The sequence below is a fragment of the Lonchura striata genome, chromosome Z (genome assembly GCF_046129695.1).
Source record: "Lonchura striata isolate bLonStr1 chromosome Z, bLonStr1.mat, whole genome shotgun sequence".
NCBI lineage: Eukaryota > Metazoa > Chordata > Aves > Passeriformes > Estrildidae > Lonchura > Lonchura striata.
Window position 1 is genome coordinate 28526141 of NC_134642.1, and position 24045 is coordinate 28550185.

Consider the following 24045-nt stretch of genomic DNA (forward strand, 5'->3'; position numbering starts at 1 on the left):
GCTTAGCAATTTGTCAGCATCTTTTTTAGATGGTCCTACTGAAAGGCCACAGTAAGATGTCCCTGAATCTTTCTCTTCTCCAGGCTGAACAGCCCAACACTCTCAGTCTTTCCTGACAGGAGAGGTGCTCCATCCCTCTGATCATCTTGGTGGCCGTCTCTGGACTTGCTCCTACAGGACCCTGTCCTTCCTGTGCTGTGGCCCAGAGCTGATGCAGCCCTGCAGGTGGGGTCTCACCAGAGCAGAGCAGAGGGGCAGAATCGCCTCCCTGGCCCTGCTGCCCACACTGCTCTGGATGCAGCCCAGGACACGTTTGGCTCTCTGGGCTGTGAGTGCCATGGCTGGGTCATGTCCAGCCTCTCACCCACAGCACCCCAGGTCCTTCTGGGCAGGGCTGCTCTCGATCCACTTGTCTCACCAATATTTTTCCTTATGACAATTTAAAAGACAAATATCTGCAGGGTTTTAATTTGATATGCTCTGGTTTTATTAATCTTAATACTATAATCATTCCTTCTGCCAACATACACCAACTATAAAAAGACCTAGTAAACACATTCATATATACTATAGCATTAATTAAATATTAAGATATTTTAAATAGACAGTGTTTTTAGCTGCATTATTTTTAAAGGGTTTCACAGAAAGTAGCCTCACCATCAAGTTGTTGCTGCCTTTGGACCACTGGAAAGTTTCTTCTAAGATGTACAAATAAAAGTTGTCTAGGAGATGAATTAGTAAAGGATCTTGATTTTAAAAAGCTCAAGGTATCAACATAATCAGATCTTCTAGTTTTTCAACACAGATGACAATAATCATCTGATGGCTTGGGGAAACAGCTTCTAGAATATGAAAGGCATATCCAAGAGCAGCATTTGCCTCGCTTCCCCTTCTCTCATATATTCCTGAGTAAAGCATTTAACTTACAGAATAAATTTCAGTGAAACTGAAACTTAGAAACTCCATCCTCTATACTTAATACAATATTTAAATGCAAAGAGTATTATTGAGGCTGAAAACAACCCTTAAGATCATAAAATCCAACCTATACAGAGCCTTTCTTTCATTTGATGCTGAAATAAAGTGGTGTTTCTCCCTGACATACCTATATCTAGTGCATAGAGCATTTGCTGTGGACAAGGAAAGTTTGGATTGAAGAAGGATATGTTTAACCCCTTTTCCTGAAGCACTCTGGCCACTAAACTGCAGAAAAAGATTATTGTTATCTGTTATTAACAAATGCATTATTATCCATCACAGACACTGCTATTCTAAGGGCAGTTAGGTGTCAAGGATCTTTGGAAAGTACAGACCTAATTAATTTTGTTACTGTTCATTCCTCTTAGTAAACAAAAAATATTTGGTAAGTGCAGACACTCAATATCCACTTTTAAAACAGTCACTGAGAGCCTATTCTGGCAGACCATGGGCAGTTTGCACTGTCACCTGACCATGCTGCCTGCCATCTGCATGATTCCTAATGCCAAGTGGTACAGCACACAGCCAGCTATGCTGGCTCTAGCCCACAGAAGATTCCTGCACCAAATGGTGGGAAAAGCAGAGCAATTTCAGGTGCAGTATGGCTGTTGCAGCAGTACACAAAATGGCCTAGTGAGAGAGCACATTTGTCTGTCACAGTTAGGTTAAAAAGAAGGGGCTGATGGACAATGTTCATTGCTGAATCAGCACTTCATCTTTATCTGTTTGGAAGATTCTCTTTTCTAGTATTTGATATTTTCTATTTTAAGTGCTTGATTTAGTATTTTTACTGTGACTTGTTTACTGTGCAGTTGTTCAACATACTGCTTTGCCTTTCAGGAAGAAAATTACCCACAGTTGTTGCATTTTGAAGATTTAAAAAAATTTAACACTACTATTACATTTTAATTAATGTTACCCAATAAGGTTACCTGATAATGAAACCTGTCTATTATTAATGTTTTAAACCCAAATATTTTCAATAAAATTAAATGCAGAATTTTTGTATTCATCCTATGTAACAGCTGTAATGTTTTTCTTACATAATGCTTATTATGATATGATTTTTCAAAGAGAGAGTACAGAGTCTTTACTAACATCCTTTTGAATAAAAAAAATGTGTTTGCTATGATCTCATTGCTGATTACTGATGATGCTAACAATGGAAATATTTCTTGACTTTGTGTAATAACTTTTGGATTGCTTTATTTGTATTTGTATAAAAGCTCAGATGTGAAATAAATTCAACTTTCTTTTCAATTGGTGCAAAAGCCAGAAACACTGTCTACTAAATAACATTTTGATTTATATTTTGCTGCCTGAAGCAATTTGCTCTCTGCTCTATTTAAGGGTTTAGACATTTTCTCCTTTTCCTGATGAGGGTACTTGGCTAAGCAGTATGTGGAAGCCAGTAGGAATCTTCCAGAAATGTCCTTCCAGCCAGTGGGTCACAAACATTCCTGAAAGTCTTTTAATGTAAAACTTCCTGTAAAGCAGTAAAATGCTACCCCAGGGGTAGGGGTGTGTTGTGGGGATTTTTAAAAGTAGATAAAGAATTTAGCTAGTATCTATACAAGTCATGCATATATAATTTGGCTGCCCTTTGATTTAAATTATGGTAATAAGATAATTTAGCTACTGTTGCAAAAAAATGTGTTAACCTGTTATATTAACACTGTAGTGCTTGCATTTATATATTCCCCAGTGTTTGTAAGAGTGCCTTTAACTTGAGAGGCCCCAGGTAATTTGCACATTGAACATTCTACTGGACTCTGCATGAAAAATGGAAGTTCTGAACACTTTGTTTTTAGAGATTAAAAATAATGAAAATTGGGCCTGCAAATTACTCTGAAAAGAAAACATTTCAGGAATAATAGCCAGAGAAAGAACACAATGACAATCAAGTGTCTTGATTTACATTATTGTTATCATTATATTACATTACTGTCTTAAGTAGAATTAGAGATAAAATAGCAATACAGTTTGACAGTTTAATACCATTATGTAATTTTTGTAATTTAGATTTAAATCATAAAGTACATGACAAATAAAAATTAGTTTGTGAGGCTTGATTCCTAGGTGAGTGTAATAGATGGTTTTGTAGGTCTTGCAATTGCTGTTCATGTAAAATTGCAGTATATGCATTGGAAAAACCTGTGACCATAGAGCTGTTTATTAATTTATATGTTCTTTTAATTCCCAAGTTTTAAAAAAGATAAAAAGTGGAATCCAATTCTATAATATGGAACCAGAGAGGGATATAATTTGACTGTAACATTAACTTCTTACACACATTCTCTGCTTGATAAGATGTAAAAGAAAATTTGCATATTTGTCCTCCCCTGAAATTTAATTCAAATTATTTTAGAACTAGTTTAACTTCTGACAGCTGAAATGCATACATTAGCCATCTAGAGCCATCTGCAAAGCAAACACATTCTTACCTCATATGTTTCTAATTGGAACATGTTGTCTTGCAGGCACCATTGGATGCCATGATCTAACTGGTAATGAATTCTGGAATCATACATCTCCCCAAGGATTTACACTGCATGGATTAAGAACAGGGTTTTGAGAATTTCAGTTATTTTCACACTTTGATTGTAAGTCTAAACAGTATTTCTTGGGTAGCAGTCTGATTACTTGAAGAGTTACTATCCCCCAAACCAGGGGTTACTTTAGGTACATTGGTATTACATAGGATTTTTAAAAGTATTACATTTCCATTTTTATTTACCAAGATGATCAGCTAATTTTTTCTGTCAATATCTAATATCCTTCACTTTATACCAGTAATACAGAAAAGCTACATGAGGTTTCCTGTCTCCATATACTCATACTTGAGTTCAGAAACAATGGAATATATTACATTATTAGCATTTTAATACTGTTTTTTTGAATGATAGAGTAAAAAGGATTTGAAATAATTAATTTTTAATGTTTTTATCATTTTACTTCAAATTTTACATTTTACAAACACTACATCAAATTACTTACCATTATCATTTTATTGGTGACATTCACATTTTCTGCTTCATTGTCTCGTTTGAGGATAAAATATTGCATATGGAGTATTTTTAAGTTATTGCCTGATTACATTTTAATGATTTAATGGAAATGTGGAAATAATTCAGCTAAATGTTGAAAATTTTTGATGAAAAATGAAATAGATAATTAATAACTTAAAATGGTATCTACTGAAGAGTCAAAATATATCGCAGTTTTCTCACCCTAAAACCAAAGTGCAAATTTAAATAAACCATCACTAATACAGTAGCATAATGATTTGTATTACTTGTATAACATCAATCTAGAAATCCTGGGAGCTAATTTATTTAATTTTTAAATTAGTATTGAGATGTCAAGGACATGAAGCTGAAGGAGTCTTTAATTACATTGTAGAGTAGACAATTAAAAAATGTGGTTGAGGGAAGGCAGCATTCCTGCTGAGTACCAGAGATGTATCTGTAGTATTGAGTTGCCAAATATTTTTTAAACTCAAAAACTGGCTAGATAAAACTAGCTAGATAAGACAGGACAGTGACTGCTGCTACAATACTACAGGAAGTGCTAACAGATAAACTGTAAATTTTGAACAGTCCTGTGGGACCTTTTCAGTAACATTTCCATGTATCATGAACAATCCCGAATAAAGCAGCATACTTTCCTGACCAAGGACCAATGTGTAAAGAGCCCTTAAGAAGATCAGGTATATGTGGCAGCAGCTCTATGGCCACAGAGAGCAGGCATGAACTTTCCCAGGCACTTTCCTGGGGAAGGCTGTGAGAAAATCAGAGACAGAATGAGAAACAATTCTTATCTCCACTTGTTTCACCTGCAGTTGTGCACATGTGGAAAGTGTAATGGAGATTTATTTGCCAGAGGGTAATTGCTCATTTGGACACTGGATGGTGTTTGGATTGATTGACCAATTAGGTCAAAGCTGTATTGGACTGGCAGTAAGGGTTACTGAGTGTCTTTAGTACAATATAGTGTAAGATGATATAATAAAGCAATTAATCAGCCTTCTGCAATTATGGAGTCAATGCTAATTATTACCTGGCGGGGGGCCTGCAGTGACAAGTATAGGCAGGTTAAACCAAGACCTTGAGGGATTTCCTCTTCACAGACACAATGAGCAAACAAGCTCTTAAGCCACTCTTCTGTTCCTATCAGCCACACACGGAAAGAACAGTCAGTTGTTTTCTAGGCAGTGGTCAGTAAAATAATCTTGTGCTGATTTTGCATTTACTAAGCCAGGCTGAAGGGCAGATTCATCCAGTATCTGGCACTGCTACCCAGTACAGATATCCAATAACTCCCCAGAAGCAGTTGCTTTGCTGTCCTTTGCTTATCTGCTATTTTACACCTTCATGGCTGCTTTCTTGCAAGAACCAGCCATACTCTGGTTCATGACATCTTTTTTACAGGGACACAGAAGTTTCTTTGAAAAGATCTTGAGGTTTTGTTTATATCTAGTACAACAAGGAGTTTTGTTCCTCTTTGTCATGCTTATATATATTTTCCTTCCACTTATATATGTCACAACTTTCATTAAAGGCTGTAGAATAAGTCAGGTTAAGATTCCCACCTGAGTATAAGTTCAGAATTTTGGGAGAGGAGTACGTCATGCCTTAGCGATGAAATAGATTGAAATAGAAGAGCAGCCCCAGAGGACAGAAAGCAATGAAAAATAACAGTACATAGTCTTCTTTGGATACATTTCAGCAGTCATAGGTGAACAAAAATACCTTAAGAAACCTGGAAATATTGGGGAACCTTTTAATGTAGCAGAAAGGAAAATCAATGTGTGCCATCAGATACCCTGTATAACTCCTGAGGCCTTGTTATAGGACACCTGCTCCACTGAGGGCCCCAAAGTGCTGGGGAGACTAGAGAGTGCCCGGCACAGCACTCAAAGGACAATGAAATCCATTTGGTCTCCTACATAACTCTGCCCCGATGAGTCTTTCCTTGAGAAGCAAGCCCTGAGCTATTTCTTTTTCCAGTGTCAGTCTGATGACTTGTCCAGAAGTGTTCCTCTGATCAAATCTGTCGGCTTAGTCAGGACATTTTCTGCAGTGTTCATCAGAGATAAAGTTTGTCATGTAGGATTTGTCTGTAATAAAATAATTTTAGTAGAACCAAAATATGGGATTATATATACCCTCAGTCTTCTTTTAGGAACTTTTTTTAAACAATAAAATACTGTAAAAATTATGATCAAGTTAAAAATTGAATGTCCTCAATTATACATTATTACATTTTATGATTAAACTTCCAGAGTGTAATGGTGGAAACCACTTTCAAATAAATCTACATTTTAGTGCCTCATCAGAAATGTAGAAATATTTCAACCAAAGAAGGTGTTTGGTATGAAATTAAACAGATTATTATTGAGTTATTTTTAACTAAGTAATTTTACTAAACTTATACAAACAGTATTTATTTTCCAGGACTATATCACAGCAAAGAAATCCTAATAGATTTAAGACTCAGGAGGTTTAGTTTAGTTTCAGTCATAGAGAACTCAAATGTAAGTAAATATAAAATTTGAACTTGCTTTCATAAGAAGTTATGAAAACTCCAGAAAAGCCATCAAAATGTGTTTTACAATAATAAAAAAAGTTTGTAAGACACAAATCCAGTTGCAGGTGTATATGAGAAACTAGATTTTACAGTGACAACTCTCATTGATTCTGCTGGGATCTAGATCACTGCTGAACTCCATCATAAATACATATATTTAAGGCTTTGGATCCCCACATAAGAAATCCTAAAGAACTAATTTTAGAGAAATGTGATCATCAAGTGTGCATCAGGTCACTTTAGAAGGAAGGTCTCATATTGCGAATGACAAATTGAGACAGACAAAATTAGGTGGTATTGTTTGGAATTTGAATTCAAACCTTTACCTGTAAAAAATTAGATTTTAGACTTTAACATTTAAATAAGTTTAGATATAAAGTTGGCATATGGATTTCTGACACTAAGATGACTAATATGGAAATAATATAACTAAACCTTCTGAGATTCTTTCCTTAGTACTCTTCTGAGTACTGCAGAGAACTGCAACAACCACAGATTTCAATCAATCAGGAGGAAGAAAAATAACCCCTTAAAGATTTAACTGGTTACCAAAGAGAGACTGGTTGTATTGAATAAAAATAACAGTGAAAGAAAATTGTAATTAATTCTAGATGGATATGTACAGAAAAGTACAGAAATGGACAAAAATGTAGGTCAAGTTTATCCAGCATTGTACTGCCTTTTGTTATTAAGGGAAAACATAATGTTCTTCTCAGATGTTTACACCTTATTGAGGAAATCACTTATTCTAGTCCTCAAACAGTCAATTCTTGTGTGACGACTTTACAGAATTACTCATATATGAGAGACTTCATTCCGTTAATCATTTCAGTGGTCCTTTGCTGGCATCTCACTAATAACTCTGTATCCCTTTTGTACAGGGCAACCCAGGACTGGCCCCTAAAGATGGTCTCATCAGTGCTGAGCAGAGTGACAGGGTCTTCTGTGACCTGCTGGCCACACTCTGCCTAATGCATCTGGGACACCATTACCCTTCTTGACTCAAGGATGGACTGCTGGCTCGTACTCAGTGTGAAGTCTACCAGAACGCTCAGGTTCCTTGTGTAGAGCTGCTTTCCAGTTGGGTTACCTTCTGCATGTATTGAGGCATGGAGAAGCTGTTCCCAGGTGCAAGACTGTTCTTGTTGAACAGCATGATGTTCCTGTCAGTCCATTTCTCCAGCCAGTCAAAGTTCCACTGGACAGCAGCACAGCCTTGTGGTGTATTATCCACTTCTTCCTCTTTTGTCCGCTGCAGCTTGCTGAGGGTAGGCTCTGCCCCAAAACCCAGGTCATTAATGAAGATGATGAACCGGATAGGACCCAGGTTTGTTTTCTAGGATACACCACTATCTACCTGCCTCCAGGTAGACTTTGTGCCACTAATCACATCATAATGAACTTGCTCTTCAAGCCACTTTTAAATCCACTTCACTGTTTGTTATGGATCCTGTTACTGAGAGAAGCCTTGGCCTGAACTAAGCTGCAAATGGGACCATATGCCAAATGGATTTTATTTAACAAGAAAATGAGAGTGAAAGAGAGAGGGAGAGTGAGTGAGAAGAAAAAGAGAGAGAGAGAGCAGCAGATAGTCACTATCCATAGATCCAGAGGTGTCCTTTTGGTCCTTCTTTACCCAGGAGTTCTTGGTGGTAGGAGTTCTGGGATCATTCAAAGCCTTTAATTATTTATAGATTTTTGTAAGCAAAGGAAGTAATGGTCATTGGTTACATAGTTCTCTTATTCCATTGGTTAAAGAATTCCCTCACTTGTAAAGCTAATTAGTCCCATGCTTAGTCTTTCTCTGGCTTGTCAGTTGGTGGCTGCAATCTCTGCCTGACAGAATTACCTTTTACCCAGCCTGAGCTGACTTCAGCATAGTTGGTAAATTGGCTTTCCTTGTGGCAAATAAATTCAGCCATTTTCACTGATACATTCTTATTCCCCAGCTTTGTTTACCTCCCCCTAGGCCTGAAATAACACTCAGACAATAGTACCACCTTTCTCTTGTCTCATGTATTCCTCACAGTGTCTTAATTCACAGCCCGTTTCAGGTATCCACAGAGGAATTTTTTGTGGGGCGAGGTCTGGTGGTTGCAGATGCCAGTTGTCCCATAACCTGCTGATCAGGATCTTTGTTTGACCACTGACAAGCATGTGAGCAGCAGCTTCTTTACAGACTTTGTCGCAGTGTGAATTTTTGTCTGGATTACCCAGGATGTGCTAGCTAGTGTCACCCTGTTCTTTCACATGTTGTACTATGACACAAAATAATTTACACACATTCATGCTAGATGTAAAAGAAGGAAAAGACAGGAAGTTTATTTCTGATCTTGTGATATATAGAGTTTTAAAAGTGACAATGGATTGGAGGATGGAATTGCTACCTCTCCAACCACACTGGTCAAACTGACAGTTTATCAATTTTCTCTTCCTACAAAGAAGAATATAAAACAATTATTATTTACATGAACATGTGTGAGAAACTCTAGTATAAATATGTAAACATTAGAAGGTATAGAAAACTTTTAGAAGAACTTTAAAACTTTTAAAATAACAGATCGACAAGCTAGATCTTGCAGGCCTAGTTAGGCCATTCTGTCACTCCATTCTGTGCTTATCTCATGGCAAAGTCTTTCTGTGGTAACTGTGTTGGAGACAGGAGACTGTGATCTTTAAGTCCTTATACTATTACTGACTGCCTTAAAAGTTTTTTGCTAAATAAAAGGCATCTCTAAGGATAGCTTGGTGTCTTGGTCGAGACCAGAGCTATCCAAAGCATCTTTCCTCACAGCCTCTGCCTGGTTATGGGGCTGGACACCAGGAGATGCTCTTGATGTCCTACCTTTCTTTTCTGTTCATCTGTGACCTGGAATTCCCCAGAGGACAGTGCACATCTCATAGTTATAATGTTGTCAGGATTGCAAAGAACAAAATATACTGAAAACACATCCAAAAAAGCAATACTACACAACATGAAGACAGTTACTTGTCAGATGATAGCTACAATAAATAATCTTACTCCCAGACTTTCATATCAGCAATCATTTTCTCTAAAAATGACAAAAAAACCCCACCTAAACTCTGGCTCTTCCTTCTTTTCCATCACAGTATCATAAACTGAGGCTGTTGTTGACATGTGATACAAACACGAGGTGTGTGTGTAGAATACTGGAAAAAACTTAACTTGGATCTCAGCTTCTGTAGACAGGCACAAGCCATGAAAGACTCTGTTGTGCTTCTCAGCAGCTGCTCCCTGAGCAGCTATTGTTTTGGATTTTCTTCAGAATTGTCCCATGAGAGAAACAAGATGATTCAACCTTTGGCAGGTAAGGGAGCTACAAACATACCCATTGGTTGACAAAAAAGCTCACACACTTCTGAGTAGGCATGAAGCTCCCTTGCCTGTAAAAGTGATACCTAAGTCTTGTCCTGGATTTCTGCTGTCTTCAACAGCTAAATGGTCTTCACTAACTGCACTGAGAATTCTTCATTATCAGAATATGCTAAGATCCAGACCATGCCCCCAGGTGATGCTGACAAAAGCTGTCTGGAAAATACTGAAACAAGTAAAAGGCTGCTAATATAAAATAAGTTAATCCCAGTAGTAAAAAAATCAGCAAATCTTTGCTGCACCAAGCAGAAACAAAAGAGACATCACAGAATACAATGAATGAAAAGAAATAATTCCACCAAGCAAAATCTAGTGAAATGACTACAAAATATTAAAAACAACTCAAATTTTATTGTAAACATTTTAATACTATGGTATAAGAGATACAAGCTTGCTGATCAGGATAAATTTAACCAGAAAACAGCTTACAAAGGACCTGCTCTTGCTCCAAGAGCTATTAACAGCATTTTACAGCAGACTTAAAGGAAAACCAAATTTGAGCCTTTAAACTGTTTCTGCATTTTTAAAAAAGTATGTATGTCAAAAAACCCCAATATATGACAAAAAATGTGCATCTCCACTCTATACCTCTTAGGTGTTTTCCTGTGGAGGATTGATCTCTCAGAGTTGGAGTAGTCTTCAAAATGTACATTTTTAATAATTTAAGAATAATATTTCTCTGGAATTAATAACAACTCATATAAAATAAAACAATATTGCTCAATAAACAGTTTAGGCCTAGAAGAAACGTAAAGTTAAACAATTAGAAATGTCCTGCAAAATTGTGAGTCCTACTAGCTTTAGAAAAATGTCTCTCTCAGTCATAAATTCTTCTTAAAAATTTACAAAAAAGGCCAATATTATACTGTGTTTTTACTTTTCTTTGTGGTCCTTTTTTCAAATAAAACCATGCTATTAAACATGATGTAACTTTTCTTATATAACTAGTTAGCTTCTATATTACATTTCTTATGTCTCAATATAATTTGAATATTTACTGAAAGATATTTCTTTACCAGACAACCTGGTTAAAAAAATTTAAATAACATTATTACTGGAATTTTAGACTATGTCACTTACAGTAATTTTTCATGACAATTTTTTTATTTTAGGTTTTTTGAAATCAAAATATAGAAGCAATTTTTTCTTAACAGGGAGTTGGTCCTTCCCTTTTCTGACATATGAGCAGTAATTTCAGAAGTTTAGAGAGGCAAACAAAAATTGCAGTTAGAATGGCAGTCTTGGCATATATGAGAGAGCTGTTTAAATTTATGGATAATATTTTATCATACACACCCACACATCTGCATGTAGCCAAATAGGAGTCTATGACTTATACCCGCTAGTTTTTAAAATACTTGCACCAAATATTTTATTACAGCCTTAAAGCTTTTAAAACATTATGCTTAATGCCACTAATAATAGAGCCAGTCACTTTTAGGCAGAGACAAAGTAACTGAATGGATTATTCTTATTACAAAAATGTGTTTTTGTCAAAGCCACAAGTATGTGGTGATGCTGAATTTCAGTTCTTACATCTCTTTACATTTGAATATATTAAAAAAAGAAGACAGATTATTTAGTCTAATCATTGTAGTTATAGTTGTAATTTTAAATTCTACTTATATGTTCTTGAAAATACTTTTTTAATGCAGCCCATTAGAAGACTAAGTATTAGTAGTTGATTTACTGCTGATTTTCAGATTACGTAAAAGTTTCTGATCCTGATCCCTTCATAACTGTAAGAGGCTGGAGGTGCTGCAGTAAAGGAATATAAGATCATGCTTAATAAAATTCTGATTTCATTCCAACACATTTGGCAGATGGCACTTTCCAGAACACATTTCTCCTTGTTCTCTGCTAGAACAGGGGAGTACACCACCTACTGAAAAACCACAGGTCTCCCACACAAATTCTGATACTAGAGGGACAATATACATACACTCACATGCTTTTCTAGATGAAAGTACAGTGTACTTTGAAGATTTATGCCACTAGAAATAAAAACTTGCTTGTACCTCCCTGAAAAGTAAAGCTGTAAACTACTTTGTGCCATTCTTCAGAACCAAATCCCATATTAATTTATAGTATCTTTTACTATAATTTAATAGATGCTCTTTCACTTGAAAATACCGTGTAAAGCAGCAAGTCTGGAACGATTGTTGAACTGGCTGCAGTTTGGTACTATAACTCATGAATCCATATATAGAATAACTATAAAGTGCTTTAGAATAGTTTCATAAGAAAGGTGCAAATAAATACTGTGCCCTGTTATGTACCCTTCCATGAGACATAAAGTCCCAGAGAGCCCACATTTAAAAGTATCCTCAATTTTTACAGCGATTTAATAATGATACTGATTTCTTCCACTGCAGAATGCTTCTGTCTCCAGTATTTATTTGGGTCAGTGTTTCACAGCATCATAGCTGGCAGGCCTGCTGGTTGCCCTCCATTAGTCTTGCTAGATCCAAACACACTCATCTGAATAGGTAAAAAAGGTATGGTGCTACACTGTGAGTCTGCACAAAAATGGTCCTCTTATTGTGCAGAACTTGTGGTCGTTAGCTGATTCTTTTTTATTGCTCTCTGCTGAAAAGATGAACTGGCAGCACACTGCAGTGTAATTTTTCTTTTTGGTTAATAGGCTCAAAATATCACAGTGGAATGCTGACAGGTCTATGAGTTGTCAAAATTTTCCAGGATTTGGATCATGGCACTGAAATACCGCTGATGAATGTCTACATAATGCATGGTACAGGACTGCTCCTGCTCCCAAAAGATATGAGTGAAAATGGGAAGCTTCTTTATAGTTTTTATGTATGAGGAATTGAAGCACCAATGAGTGAGTGAAGTGTGTCAACACTCCCAAATGATTCTATAGATTACATTCTTCATAATACACCAATCCCCGCTTAAAACTAGGAGTACTTCTACAGAGTAATAATTTTACAAATTAGGGGTAAGTTCTTTTCCCATCAAAATCTCCCAAAGGCAAAACTCACACTGAATGAACTATGATGTGGATTTCACATTACATCAGTAACCAAACTCAAGTACTTTGTCACATATAGCAGAAGTATTGAACAGCTTCACAGCATGCTTGATGAAGTCTATTCCAATTCTGAATGATAAAAATGCAGTATCCAACATTTTACCTTTTTCCAATATTTTTCTATTCACAATTTTTTTGTTCACATGGCTGTCATTTTCCTTAACTGTTACTTCTACAGCCTAAAGAGGGAAAAAGAAATAACAAAGGAAACAGAAAACAATAAATCCTATTATCCAGTTGAGTGAATAAATGTAGATGATCACCATGTCCATATCAAACCGCCATCCACAGCTATCATCCTCAAAGTCCATATAATCCATCCTGTGAGCAGCATGTGGGAAATGCCTCCTTGTTACAGTAGTTGAGTGCCTTCGAAAACCTGCTGAAAAAACAACTAGGAGATAAAAATCTTTTTAAAAGGAACCAGATTGACTGGCAAAAAAAGTTAACACTCCTTCCTCCAGTTATCAAAAAGACAAATACAAGCAGGAAATCTCACACCTCACTGCTAAGTTTCATCACTTTGTGGAACAAGAAGCTATCTTTGGAATTGATTTTATAAGATTTAAAAAGTAACACTGTGTTCCTTAAAAAGTAATTGCGTTCCATGTCTAGAAAATAATGTTTGTTTGGATTTGGAATTCTCCACCATAATAAAGTAATGATATCTGCTTATGTTATCCAGATCTATGTACACCTCTCTTTTGGTGCCTTCTTTCACTGAGTTTCACTCAGTGATCTAGAAGTGAAAGGCTCCATATACTGTAATGAATCTCTTTAGTAAGTAGCTAAACTGGGTTCCCTAAGTCTACTCATCTGAATTCTTCAGTAATCAAAAATATTCACATTTGTACATACATACATAGTTCAACAGCTGATACACATTTGAATTCCTGTTTCTAGAATCTGTCATTCTTTCTTAAAAGTATCTTCTAAATAAATTGTGCTTGCTCTAATATGATGTTCATTATGTTTACTATAATGCATATCAGGTTAAAATTAAATTCTTAAATCACTGTTTGTATGCTGATAACACCTTAAAAATATATAGGCAGGTGAAAACAAGTCAAGTGGAAGTAAAAATCCTGTGTCTCCAAGATGGCCTAAATGTGGGGTCCTGCCAAAAAGTCTGTCCTCTTCATTGTTCCCCAGACTTCTCCATGTAGCAGTACCTGTAGAAGCATACCTCTTCCCTGTGTCAAGACATGAGGTTAGAGAAGAATCTGTGCAGCTGTGTCAGACAGTAGGCTGTGACACAAAAGAAAAAGCCTGGAAGCTGTGGTGCAAAGGCAGAAAATCTGTCCCATTCTGATAAAGGACAGTTGTACTCTGGATTTTTGATCTATTTTCATGTAATGAGCAATTTTTATGATGCATTCTGTATTCTTTAATAAATGACAACAAAAATAACCTTCTGTATCTCCAGATAGAGTGGAAGTAAACCATGTTGTTTAACCATCTGCAGACAAAAGCTGAGAGTTGTAGAGTCCCTCAAAAAGTGAACAGCAACATGGAGTAGGGGTTTGAACTATGAAACAGAAGACCTGAAGAAGCATCAAACACCGTATAATGTATTTTCTATTTCTTAAAAAGAATCCTATCATACATTACTTCAGTCCCCAAATAATTAATGCATGGGCATGCAAATGTGAAAAATTATATTTTATTTAACTTTCTTTCACATATTGCTATACTCTGACCAAGAACTTCTACTCAAGTCACATGAATGTGCATGCACAGTGCTGGCAGAGTCTGGCAGACTGTTAGTGGGAACCTGTTGCTAGATAACAAAAACACTATTGTGTGTAAATCACACTTTTATATGCACCAAAGTGTGCAAACCAGAAAGGATTTTCAGTAAGCATCAGTAGGCACATCTGTTGCACTTTGCAGCCTTCTGTCGAAGAACTAGAAAAACACACACAAAAAAAACCAAACAAAAAACCCCCCAAAAATTTAAATATCCTCCCAATTTTATAAATTGACCTACTTTTTTTAAAACTTGAAAATAGAAGGTATCAGATAGAAAGGTTTACTCTAAAAATGTCCCTAAATGAATAATATGCAAGCCACAATAGCCATTTACATTATAAGTATTCATGTAAAATTAAATTATATATGAACAAGTGTTCTGAGGTTATCAGATATACCAAAGTATAATTTTGGCACAGTCTCTTCTTTCTGCAGTGGATAAGAGCTATTGAAAGACTGTGAGAAAAAATGCAAGTATAGACTGAGACCTTCCCATATGTGCCCTTGCAGCACCTGGCAGCTTAGTGTGCTAGACCTTTGGAAGCTGTTTTCAGAACAATGTGTTAAAACAGCATTGCATGTGTCCCTGCATGCTTTTGAACCAGATCTCACATTTACTCCTTTTACTGCACTTTGTGTCCCTTGGTGGAATAAATAAAGTGTTTTCCTTTCAGGTAAAACTAGAAACAGAAGATGAGCTCTAAGATCACAGAAATGTTCCAGTAATATGCTTCAACCACTAATGGGCATTTAGCCCTCGGGACTGCAAGTTGTCTCACATGCAAATGTGGACATTTGACCTCACAGCATAAATTTCTGTGCTGCATTATGGCTGATATAATTGCTAATGCAAGAATGCCTCTGAGAGATAGTGACTAATCTTTCCTACAACATCTTTATGCCATTCATAATTTTACAGACCTCTTGTATCTGTTTTCTCTAATATTCTTTCCAAACAAAAGAACTTTTGAATTTCCTTTGTAAGGAAAAAGCTTCTAAACTTCAGACTATCCTTTCCACATTATGCTTCACCCTCCTTTATCTTTCTCTAAAATTATATGCAAAATTTGAGTTGTGGGATCACCACAAATCTAGACAATGACATAATATTTTGTTATGATTCCTGCTTACCTTTTTACTTTGACTGTGCATGAAATGTTTTCAGAAAAATAATCCCAGTATTATCCGATATAATATAAATTTCAGAATACATATATATTTCCAATATAATATAAATATATATCAATATAGTATAAATTTCAGAAAATTAATCCCAGTATTATCCAATATAAAATAAAAAAAAAGTCTTTTTTTAAATGGCAATAGCAAATTTACAGCACATCACAGTGAATATTATGCATAATGCCTCTGTGTACACCTGCTCCACCACCTGACTGTCCCTCATAGTGAAAGTGTTTTCCTTACTTGCAATCTGAACTTTTCATATGCCTTAATGTTCATCCTCTTGCCACACACCACAGTGAACAGGTGGTCTGTCCCCCTGGCGGTCTCCTTATAGGTATGATAAGGTTGACTGGAGATCCTCCCCAAAGCCTACCCTTCCCCAGACTGAAGAAGCCATTTCTCTCAGCCTCTTCTTCCAAGTCAGGTTCTCCAGGCCTCTGAGCATCCCAGCTGAACCTGGGTCGCTCTGCTAAACCTGTTCCAGTCTCCCCTGTACAAGGGAGGCAGGCAAAACTGCAGGATTTTAGATGTGGTGTTGCCTCCACATGGTGTGTTGAGCAGTAGGGGATAAAAGCTTCATACATCATACTCCTGTTCACAAAGTCCTAGATGCTGCTGGCCTTCTTTGCTGCCAGGGCACACTTCCAGCTCATGCACAGCTTGCTCTCCATTAGGATGCCCATGTGCTGAGTCTATCAATCTGTCCTTAACTTTGCTGTTCTCTGCAGGCCTGATGAAAATGTATTCTGTTACTTCCTCCAGGTCACTGATCAAAAGAACTATTAGCTGACAAGTTCATATTTACTATCATTACTGAAGTGAATAATTTAATATCACTATACATTTTACCAGGTGTATACGTGTCACTTTCTCAAATGACATATGAATATTCTGAACTACAGACACAGACCACTGTGTCATTCTGACAAGGTTTCAGTTTGACTTGCTACGTGGTCTTTTACACTGTATTTTCCATCTCCTACTTGGTTCTGTTTTCCTTTTTAGGTGCCTGGCAAAAGGGTCTTTGTCTGATGGAGCACCTGCATTTCTCCAACTTCTTGTTCTGTCTGAATAGCAGCCCCACCACTGAATCTACCAATTTGTTGTCACCTGCAGACTTGACAACAGCATGGAGGAAAAAAAAATTCAAAATTTCCAAGTATTCTATAATTTTTCAGGTATTCAGGTGTTTTTATGTTGCTTTCATGCTTTGACAAATGAGGTATCATCCCAAACTTTTTGCATAAATGCCAGCTTTCTCCCAAATGCACATCAAAAGGCATTATATTTTGGTTATGCTGATGTAATATCTACATTTCAAGATTTTTTAGTTAGGATGAGCTGTGAGACTTGTATTTGCAATAAAGAAGAATCATATATTGCCAGAAAGGTTTATGAGAGAACAGCACTTATCCTGTGTGAATGACTGCAGGCATGTCCCATTGACTCCTCATCTCGTGCCCCAAGCTCTACCTCAGTCTCAAGCTCTCCACTATAACTCAAGTTCACAAAGAATCCAGTACCTTCCCCAAACTAAGGCTATTCGATTCAGCCACCATCCTTCTCAGATCCAGTGATCCACTTCTTCCACATTAAGAGCTTGAACCACACCACCCTCTTGCCTCAGTATGTCAGCTCCACACACCTATTGTCTCAGAAATCCTTTTTTCTACAGAGCCATATCAAATTACAAACTCCTTCTCCAGGATGCCTATCAGAACATCCAACTTTCCTTGTTAAAACTTCTACTATCACCTTCCAAGGCCTTTTCCACAGCAAAATCATCTTTCCACACCTCCCTCACTATCCTGCTCTTATCTTCCTCTCAATTTCTCTCTGCTTCCTTTGCATACTCCTCTGCTCTTGCCCTTCTGATTTTACCTGTGGGCTCTCACTATCACAAGATAGCCTAAACATCTCTTCTTTTTCATCTCCAAAATCCAAGTCCTACTTTCTGATAGCTGTTGGGTTTTAGAAAACCTGGATGTAAAATGTATTTAAGGTGTAAAAATTTCCTTACCTGAAACCATTTTTACATTCACTATGTTGTCTGTCTTACCAGTTACAGACTTTTGTTGGGCTTTTGGTTTAAGTGCTGAATTCTATCACAGTCTCAGGGAGGCTAACTGTGTTTAAGCAGTAATTTGTGCATGCTTAAAATGTGATTTATTGAACTCACTGTGCCTATGATACAGATAGCCTCTGCACATGAACAAGTCAGTTGCATTCAGGTTAGTGAGGAACACACAGTAACTGCTTTATAAAGGTGTCAAAGAATTATATCTAAAAGAGTCTAGAAGAGTCTAGATAAGCAATCAGTTACTGTGAAAATCTGAAAATGCCATGTCCTGAAGCCTTTCATATGGAACACAAGACTTGATTCCATAAGGGACACTCCTTTCCATAAGGCAGAGTTGGGAACCACTGTTGCAGCCAGATGTCTGCTTTGTGACTTTCATGAGACATTTAACATGAAAAAAAGAACAACATGCTATGGAAAAAACTATGCAGAAATCCCAAAATGTGGAAGTGTCACGGACATACATTTCATTTGTCAAAATAAAAGGCTTGTAAAAACTTCAGTCCTACAGAATAAAGCACCAGGCAAAAAAAGCTTCTTACTGTCTGGTATTAGCAAAACTATTGGCATTTATATCTAAGAATAGTTTCCCCTCTCTTAAAACTTTATAAATCCTTCATAGATCTGAGAAGAGAATATACCAAAATGAACCAGAAATATACAAAATGGAAAGGATGAAAAACCCCAACCAAAACAATTAATAGAAGTTCCTGTAACAATGACAGTTCTTAAAAAATATTTATTTCATACAGCTCTAACTTCCCATATCATTTCATAATTATAAATACAATTTTTTTGGTAGATAATCTTGGAGTTTTTCTACAGAGGTGTGCAAACAAAATAAACCCAGAATTTTAAGGTTATTAGCTACAAATCAATACATAAAAGCCATACTTGAATTTAGCATTTTTTTGTATCATTTTTGGTCAATCCCTTAAATTAACATCTCTTAGGCCTTTAGGACAGAGTGCCAACTTGTCATTTGAACTTTTTCCTCTGTGAAATACTGTAAGTTGCATTCCATCACAATTACAATTATTTTCACTTGACAAAGAAATTTGATGGTTTTACTCTAGAGTGGAAATAATTTTCCATTCAAATATATCTTGTTAGGTATCACTGAGAATTATTTATAAGTGAAGTTTTCTGCACATTCCTATTATTAGTTTGAATTCTAAGAAAAAATATAGCACCTCTTTACCAGTTAACAATGATGTTCAGAATACTAAGCAAATAAAGAAATAAAAAGTCTGAAGACAGTTACCTCCTGCTATTTTATAGCTAAATAATTCAGCTTTTACCAATTAAAATATGAACCCATGAGGCTAGCTTGTATATTGTGAAAAATAAGCAGATGGTGAGAAAAGAAAAGGAAGAAGTTTGACAGTTAAGGCCAAAATCCATAAAGCCACCTTAAATGCATGCATACACATTTTACATTGGCTATCCTGCATAATTAAATATCTCACTCATTTATTAAATAAGAAATATATTTACAAATTTTATGAGAATTATTCAGGAACTGTACAGTTCCTCTCACAAATTCAAAGAAAAAATAGAACAATTCATAATTTCTGTATTGTTTATTTTCCTGAAAATAAAGGAATCAAGAGATGAGAGGACTGTGGGAGGGCATAATGACCTTAGAAAACATGCTCAGCCTGTGATTATTATCACAGAAAACATAATCATCTATGATGATTCTATAATTATCAATGCTCACAAATAGAAGCCACTTGGCTAGCTTAACTGCTAGGATAAGTACTAAAATGGGAATAATTAATCCACATGTCACAATGTAAAAGTCACTTGACTTTGGAAGACTTGAAGGAATTTTGGAAGATAGTCAGCAATCAGATCTTTTTTTTTTTAAGTAACTAGGTGAATTACCTGTTTGCTTTTTCTTTCTTCCTCCAAGTCATAATGCAAAAAGTACCAAACAGTCAGAATATTATGTAACAGCTGAGGACTGATATCGAGGAATGAAGCTGCATGGTCTCATGCATGTCATAGATACCTAAGTGCATATGTTTCATACATTCTAGACCATAAAATATGTTGCTTTGATTTCAAAGGTAAGACTTGTACATGTATATTGATGACATACAAATTACAGTTATGATAATTTTCATATATTTGCCTTTAAGTTGTAATGACTTTTGTTCACGTTTCCTTGTGAATAAATTGTATGTGTGTAAATTGTGTATAACTGTGTATCCTTGTGTGTAAATTGTAAATAAGCTAATTTAACATGGACAATTTCTCTGTTTGCCATGACAATGCTGACAATGAAAACCAGGGAATTTCAAATAGCAACTTGAGGTATTTAACTTTCTGTGGTATTTTCATCAATAATCTATATGAAAAAATAATTTTTAAAAGTATTCAGAATATTCTAAATTAAGGAGTTTTAATCTTATTTTTAATCTACTCTCTGTTTCACTTCTATTCTGTCTAACCTCTTACTCACCATCAACATCATTCATCTCTCTCCTGCTGTTCCTACATTTTACCACTGAACATTTCTGTACATCATGTTGTATTTGTCATTTTCCCAGACAACCAAATACTGTATTTCAGCTGCCAGTAACTCTTGCTAAGTTATTGTCACAAAAGCCTTCCCCTGTTTGTGTCATATTGCTGCAATGGCATCGGCTCCCTCTAGTTTACTTCTTCCCTCACTAAGTACTTATATCCCTTTGGGCTCTGTTTGTACAGACTGCTACTTCACAATATATAGAGAGGCAAACACTATTGATATTTATAAGTAGACTTGTATAATAAGAGATGAATGAATAAGTATAGAATAGCATTAAAAGATATGTCATATTGTTTCATGTCTTTGCTGTGAGTGCATAATTGTATGCTGCTTGGCATGCTGCTTAATTCTCTCTGGATTCTTATTTTATGACCTGCATGATTGCTGTATTTTTTCAAAACATAATGTTTAATACAAATGATGATTTAACAAAAAACTTTGCAGAGTTTTGTAACTACTGTTAAAACCCTTTCAGTGCTTAAAGCTTTAATGTTTTAAGCCAGTGTTCGTGATAACAGTAGATAATAGTAATGTAAATACTTTCTTAAAAAAAAATTAATTAATTGGCCCTACTTCTCTTAAGACAGGGACAGTGTGACAGCAGAGATCAGAGGGAATACACATAATAGGCAAGCTGCACCACACCCCTCTGTAAGACATGGGTCTGTGCATTTACACAGAACTTCCAGCTTATTTGCAAATCTGGCAACATGAGTCCCTAAATTTCTCTAGAGAAACTGGTGAATGACTTATCTTGGACCCATGGCACTGTCTTTAAAAAAGGCACGTTCAGCCTTAGCTAGTGTCAATGCCCAAAATTCCTATCTCCCATCTGAGCAAACAAAAGAAATGTTCTTCCAGATAATGAAAAATCCAAAGTACAAGATTGTATCTTTAGAAAGTTGACACAGTTTTTCTGAACTGAAAGTTATCTGCTGCTGACAGTACTTAACCAGTTTTTAGGAAGTTAGCCAAGACTTAATGGAAAGAGCTGTCTAAAAAGTCTTCATAGTTGTTCAACATAAAATTAAAAATGAATTTTCACAAAGCAGGGTTATTAAAAAGTTAAGCAGAAAGAAGTTATTTGAAAAAAAAAATGAAAAGGTTTATGAACTGTTAAAAAGTCCTTCCTTTAATTCTTGATTAAATGTGTAAGGGTTGTTACCTCTGATTTTTTCTGATGCCATTTATCGACTCAGTAAGTATATTCACCAAAGCTCCTGAATTTGCTCTGCTGTTTGCACATTTCTGGCTTCTTTAAGAAGGTATGCCTAGTCTGGTTCTGAACTAATTAAAATATGATCACCTTTTCTTGCTTATTATTCTCACACATCACCTTGAGTGCTTTCATGGTTTCTCTTTTGTCCTTCATCAAATTTAAATGTCAGCTTTTGTTTTCACTTTGTAGGGTCTCCATAATTCTGTATTGCCTCGCTTTTTACAGTTATGCTGTGTAAGCACCACATTCTTCCAAAAATCTTGTCAAGTTTCTGTCCAATAAATACTCCAGGATCAAAGTGAACTTATGTTTATGTCCAAATTTGTAATGGGCACAGCGTTATCTGTCACTGGTACAGGTGTACGAAGTTGTAATCACAGGCATGTTAGGCAGGAAAAACACTGTACATGGTTGTTCTTCTTTCTTCCCTATCAACTCACTGACAGTGATGAAACCAACTGATACATCTACCATCTATTATCAATCACAAATTATTGTTTTTATAGCAAGCAGAGTTTCTGTGAGGTATCAAATAAATGGACTGAACACCAGGCAAACTTAACTGTTGTGTTAAGATGTATTTACACTAGCAGAGTTGAAACTCTTTAGTGGCTACATAAGTACAAACTGCTCTCCTAGGCAGTGCATTTTAGTGCTGGGGAAGAATGCACAACATAAAACTTATTAAACATAACAGTTAACAGCTATAGTTAACAACCAATAGCTAATTAAGAATATAATATAACCTTTTTTTCCCTATTCCCTATACTTCTTGGTGTAGTTGGCAAGGATATGCCTCACTTCCACTAAAACACATAAAAAACACTTGCTAATTCCTGTCATTGGTGAAGAAAAAAGGCATCTTTTCTTTCACTTGTTCACAGAGACCAATCTGAACCTGAACTAATCACAGCAGAATTTTACACAAAACATAAATAGTAAAATCAAGAGATATTTTATGCTCTGAACAAATTCTGTAATGAAAGAGTAACATTTCAAAACATTAATAATTCAAAGTATACCTAACATGGTTAAACTAAGATTATGTATTGTTTTCAGTTGTCTCTAGAGAGCAAATAGTAAATATTTATGTGATCTTATTTAATAAATAAATAAAATAAAACTTATTTATGATGGCTTAAGTAAAACTGTAATGGAAGGCACTATTTTATCAAACTATAGAACACCTTATAAAACAGGCATACTGAGTAGTCTAAAGGTCTTCCTACCCTATAATTCTTTCCCTGACAAGTCAAACTATGAGGAATTGGCTGGGATTGAAAAAAAGTAAGAACAAGGCAAGCATATTGCAACACTTTTTCCCAGGGACTTGCATTTCCAGGATCTTTGCAGACAAATGTGGTATCTTTGAGTTTAACAGGAACAAGAATCTGTCATTACTTGAACCCATGCTTTGGGGAAATGATAATTGTATTTAATGCCTTTTAGTTCTTTTGCAGAGTTCTAGTTCTTTTATTATGAATAGTGAATAACAGCAGCACACATACACTTCTGTCATGCCTCTTGTGATCTTAATTACTGCAATCATCCCCCCTCTTTTAGTAATCTATTTCTTTGTGTGAAGTGTTCTAAGCTATTTACATATTCCTCATCAGGAAACATTTAAAAACTGACTTTCACTTTTATCTTGTTTGTATCCTTCCCTCTAACTACCTTGTTTTGTGATAAAAAGAAAACAATGTAAACATTGCTGAAGAACACTAGGTACCAACACAGTGTCTTGCCACTACTTGCATTTGGTTTTAATTTTTATTATCCTGAATATTTCATACTGTAAGCAAATCTCACAACTTCATATCTTGTAAAAAATACACTGGGTAATACAAACTGTAATTTAGACCCATATAGGACCCATATGATATCTCTTCAGTGAGAAAAATTAATCATGTATTTCTATTCCTTGTTTGGCATCTTTTAACTGGCTATTAATGCTTCAAAGGACTTTCCCTCTTATCCTGAACACAGCTATATTTTATTATGCATCTTTAGAAAAGGTCTTCCTTAAAAGTTTTTACTAACTGTAAGCTGCAGAATCAGAACTGTGGTACCTCTAACTCCCCTACAAGTTCATTTGGGTGTCTCTGGTACAGCTGTGGGCCATGTTTTCATAGGAGGTCCAAGATGTTCTTAGTTGTCTCACTAACCACTGAACACTTGGCTGCCTAAGCAGAACTAAAGATGCCAATCTAAAGTCCATTCAGGAACATGTCAGATGGGGAAAGACTACAGTATACAT

General features: G+C 35.8%; 1 protein-coding gene and 1 long non-coding RNA gene across 3 annotated transcripts in view; one reads left to right on the plus strand and one right to left on the minus strand.

Annotated features, from left to right (window-relative positions):
- Positions 1 to 3477: 3477 nt before the first annotated feature.
- On the plus strand, positions 3478 to 19288 carry LOC144248182 (uncharacterized). The gene is made up of 3 exons (XR_013341564.1): positions 3478 to 3581; positions 7449 to 7894; positions 16956 to 19288. It is a non-coding gene; the product is annotated as an uncharacterized LOC144248182 (long non-coding RNA).
- RNF180 (ring finger protein 180) overlaps positions 12169 to 24045 on the minus strand; it is a 67537-nt gene continuing 55660 nt past the window's right edge. Inside the window, exon 7 of one of the 2 annotated variants that reach the window (XM_021534372.3) lies at positions 12169 to 13395. In XM_021534372.3, coding sequence (XP_021390047.1) covers positions 13193 to 13395 — 203 coding nt within the window. In that variant the 3' untranslated portion in view covers positions 12169 to 13192. The remainder of the gene's footprint in view (positions 13396 to 24045) is intronic. The other variant, XM_021534373.3, reaches the window with a different exon arrangement.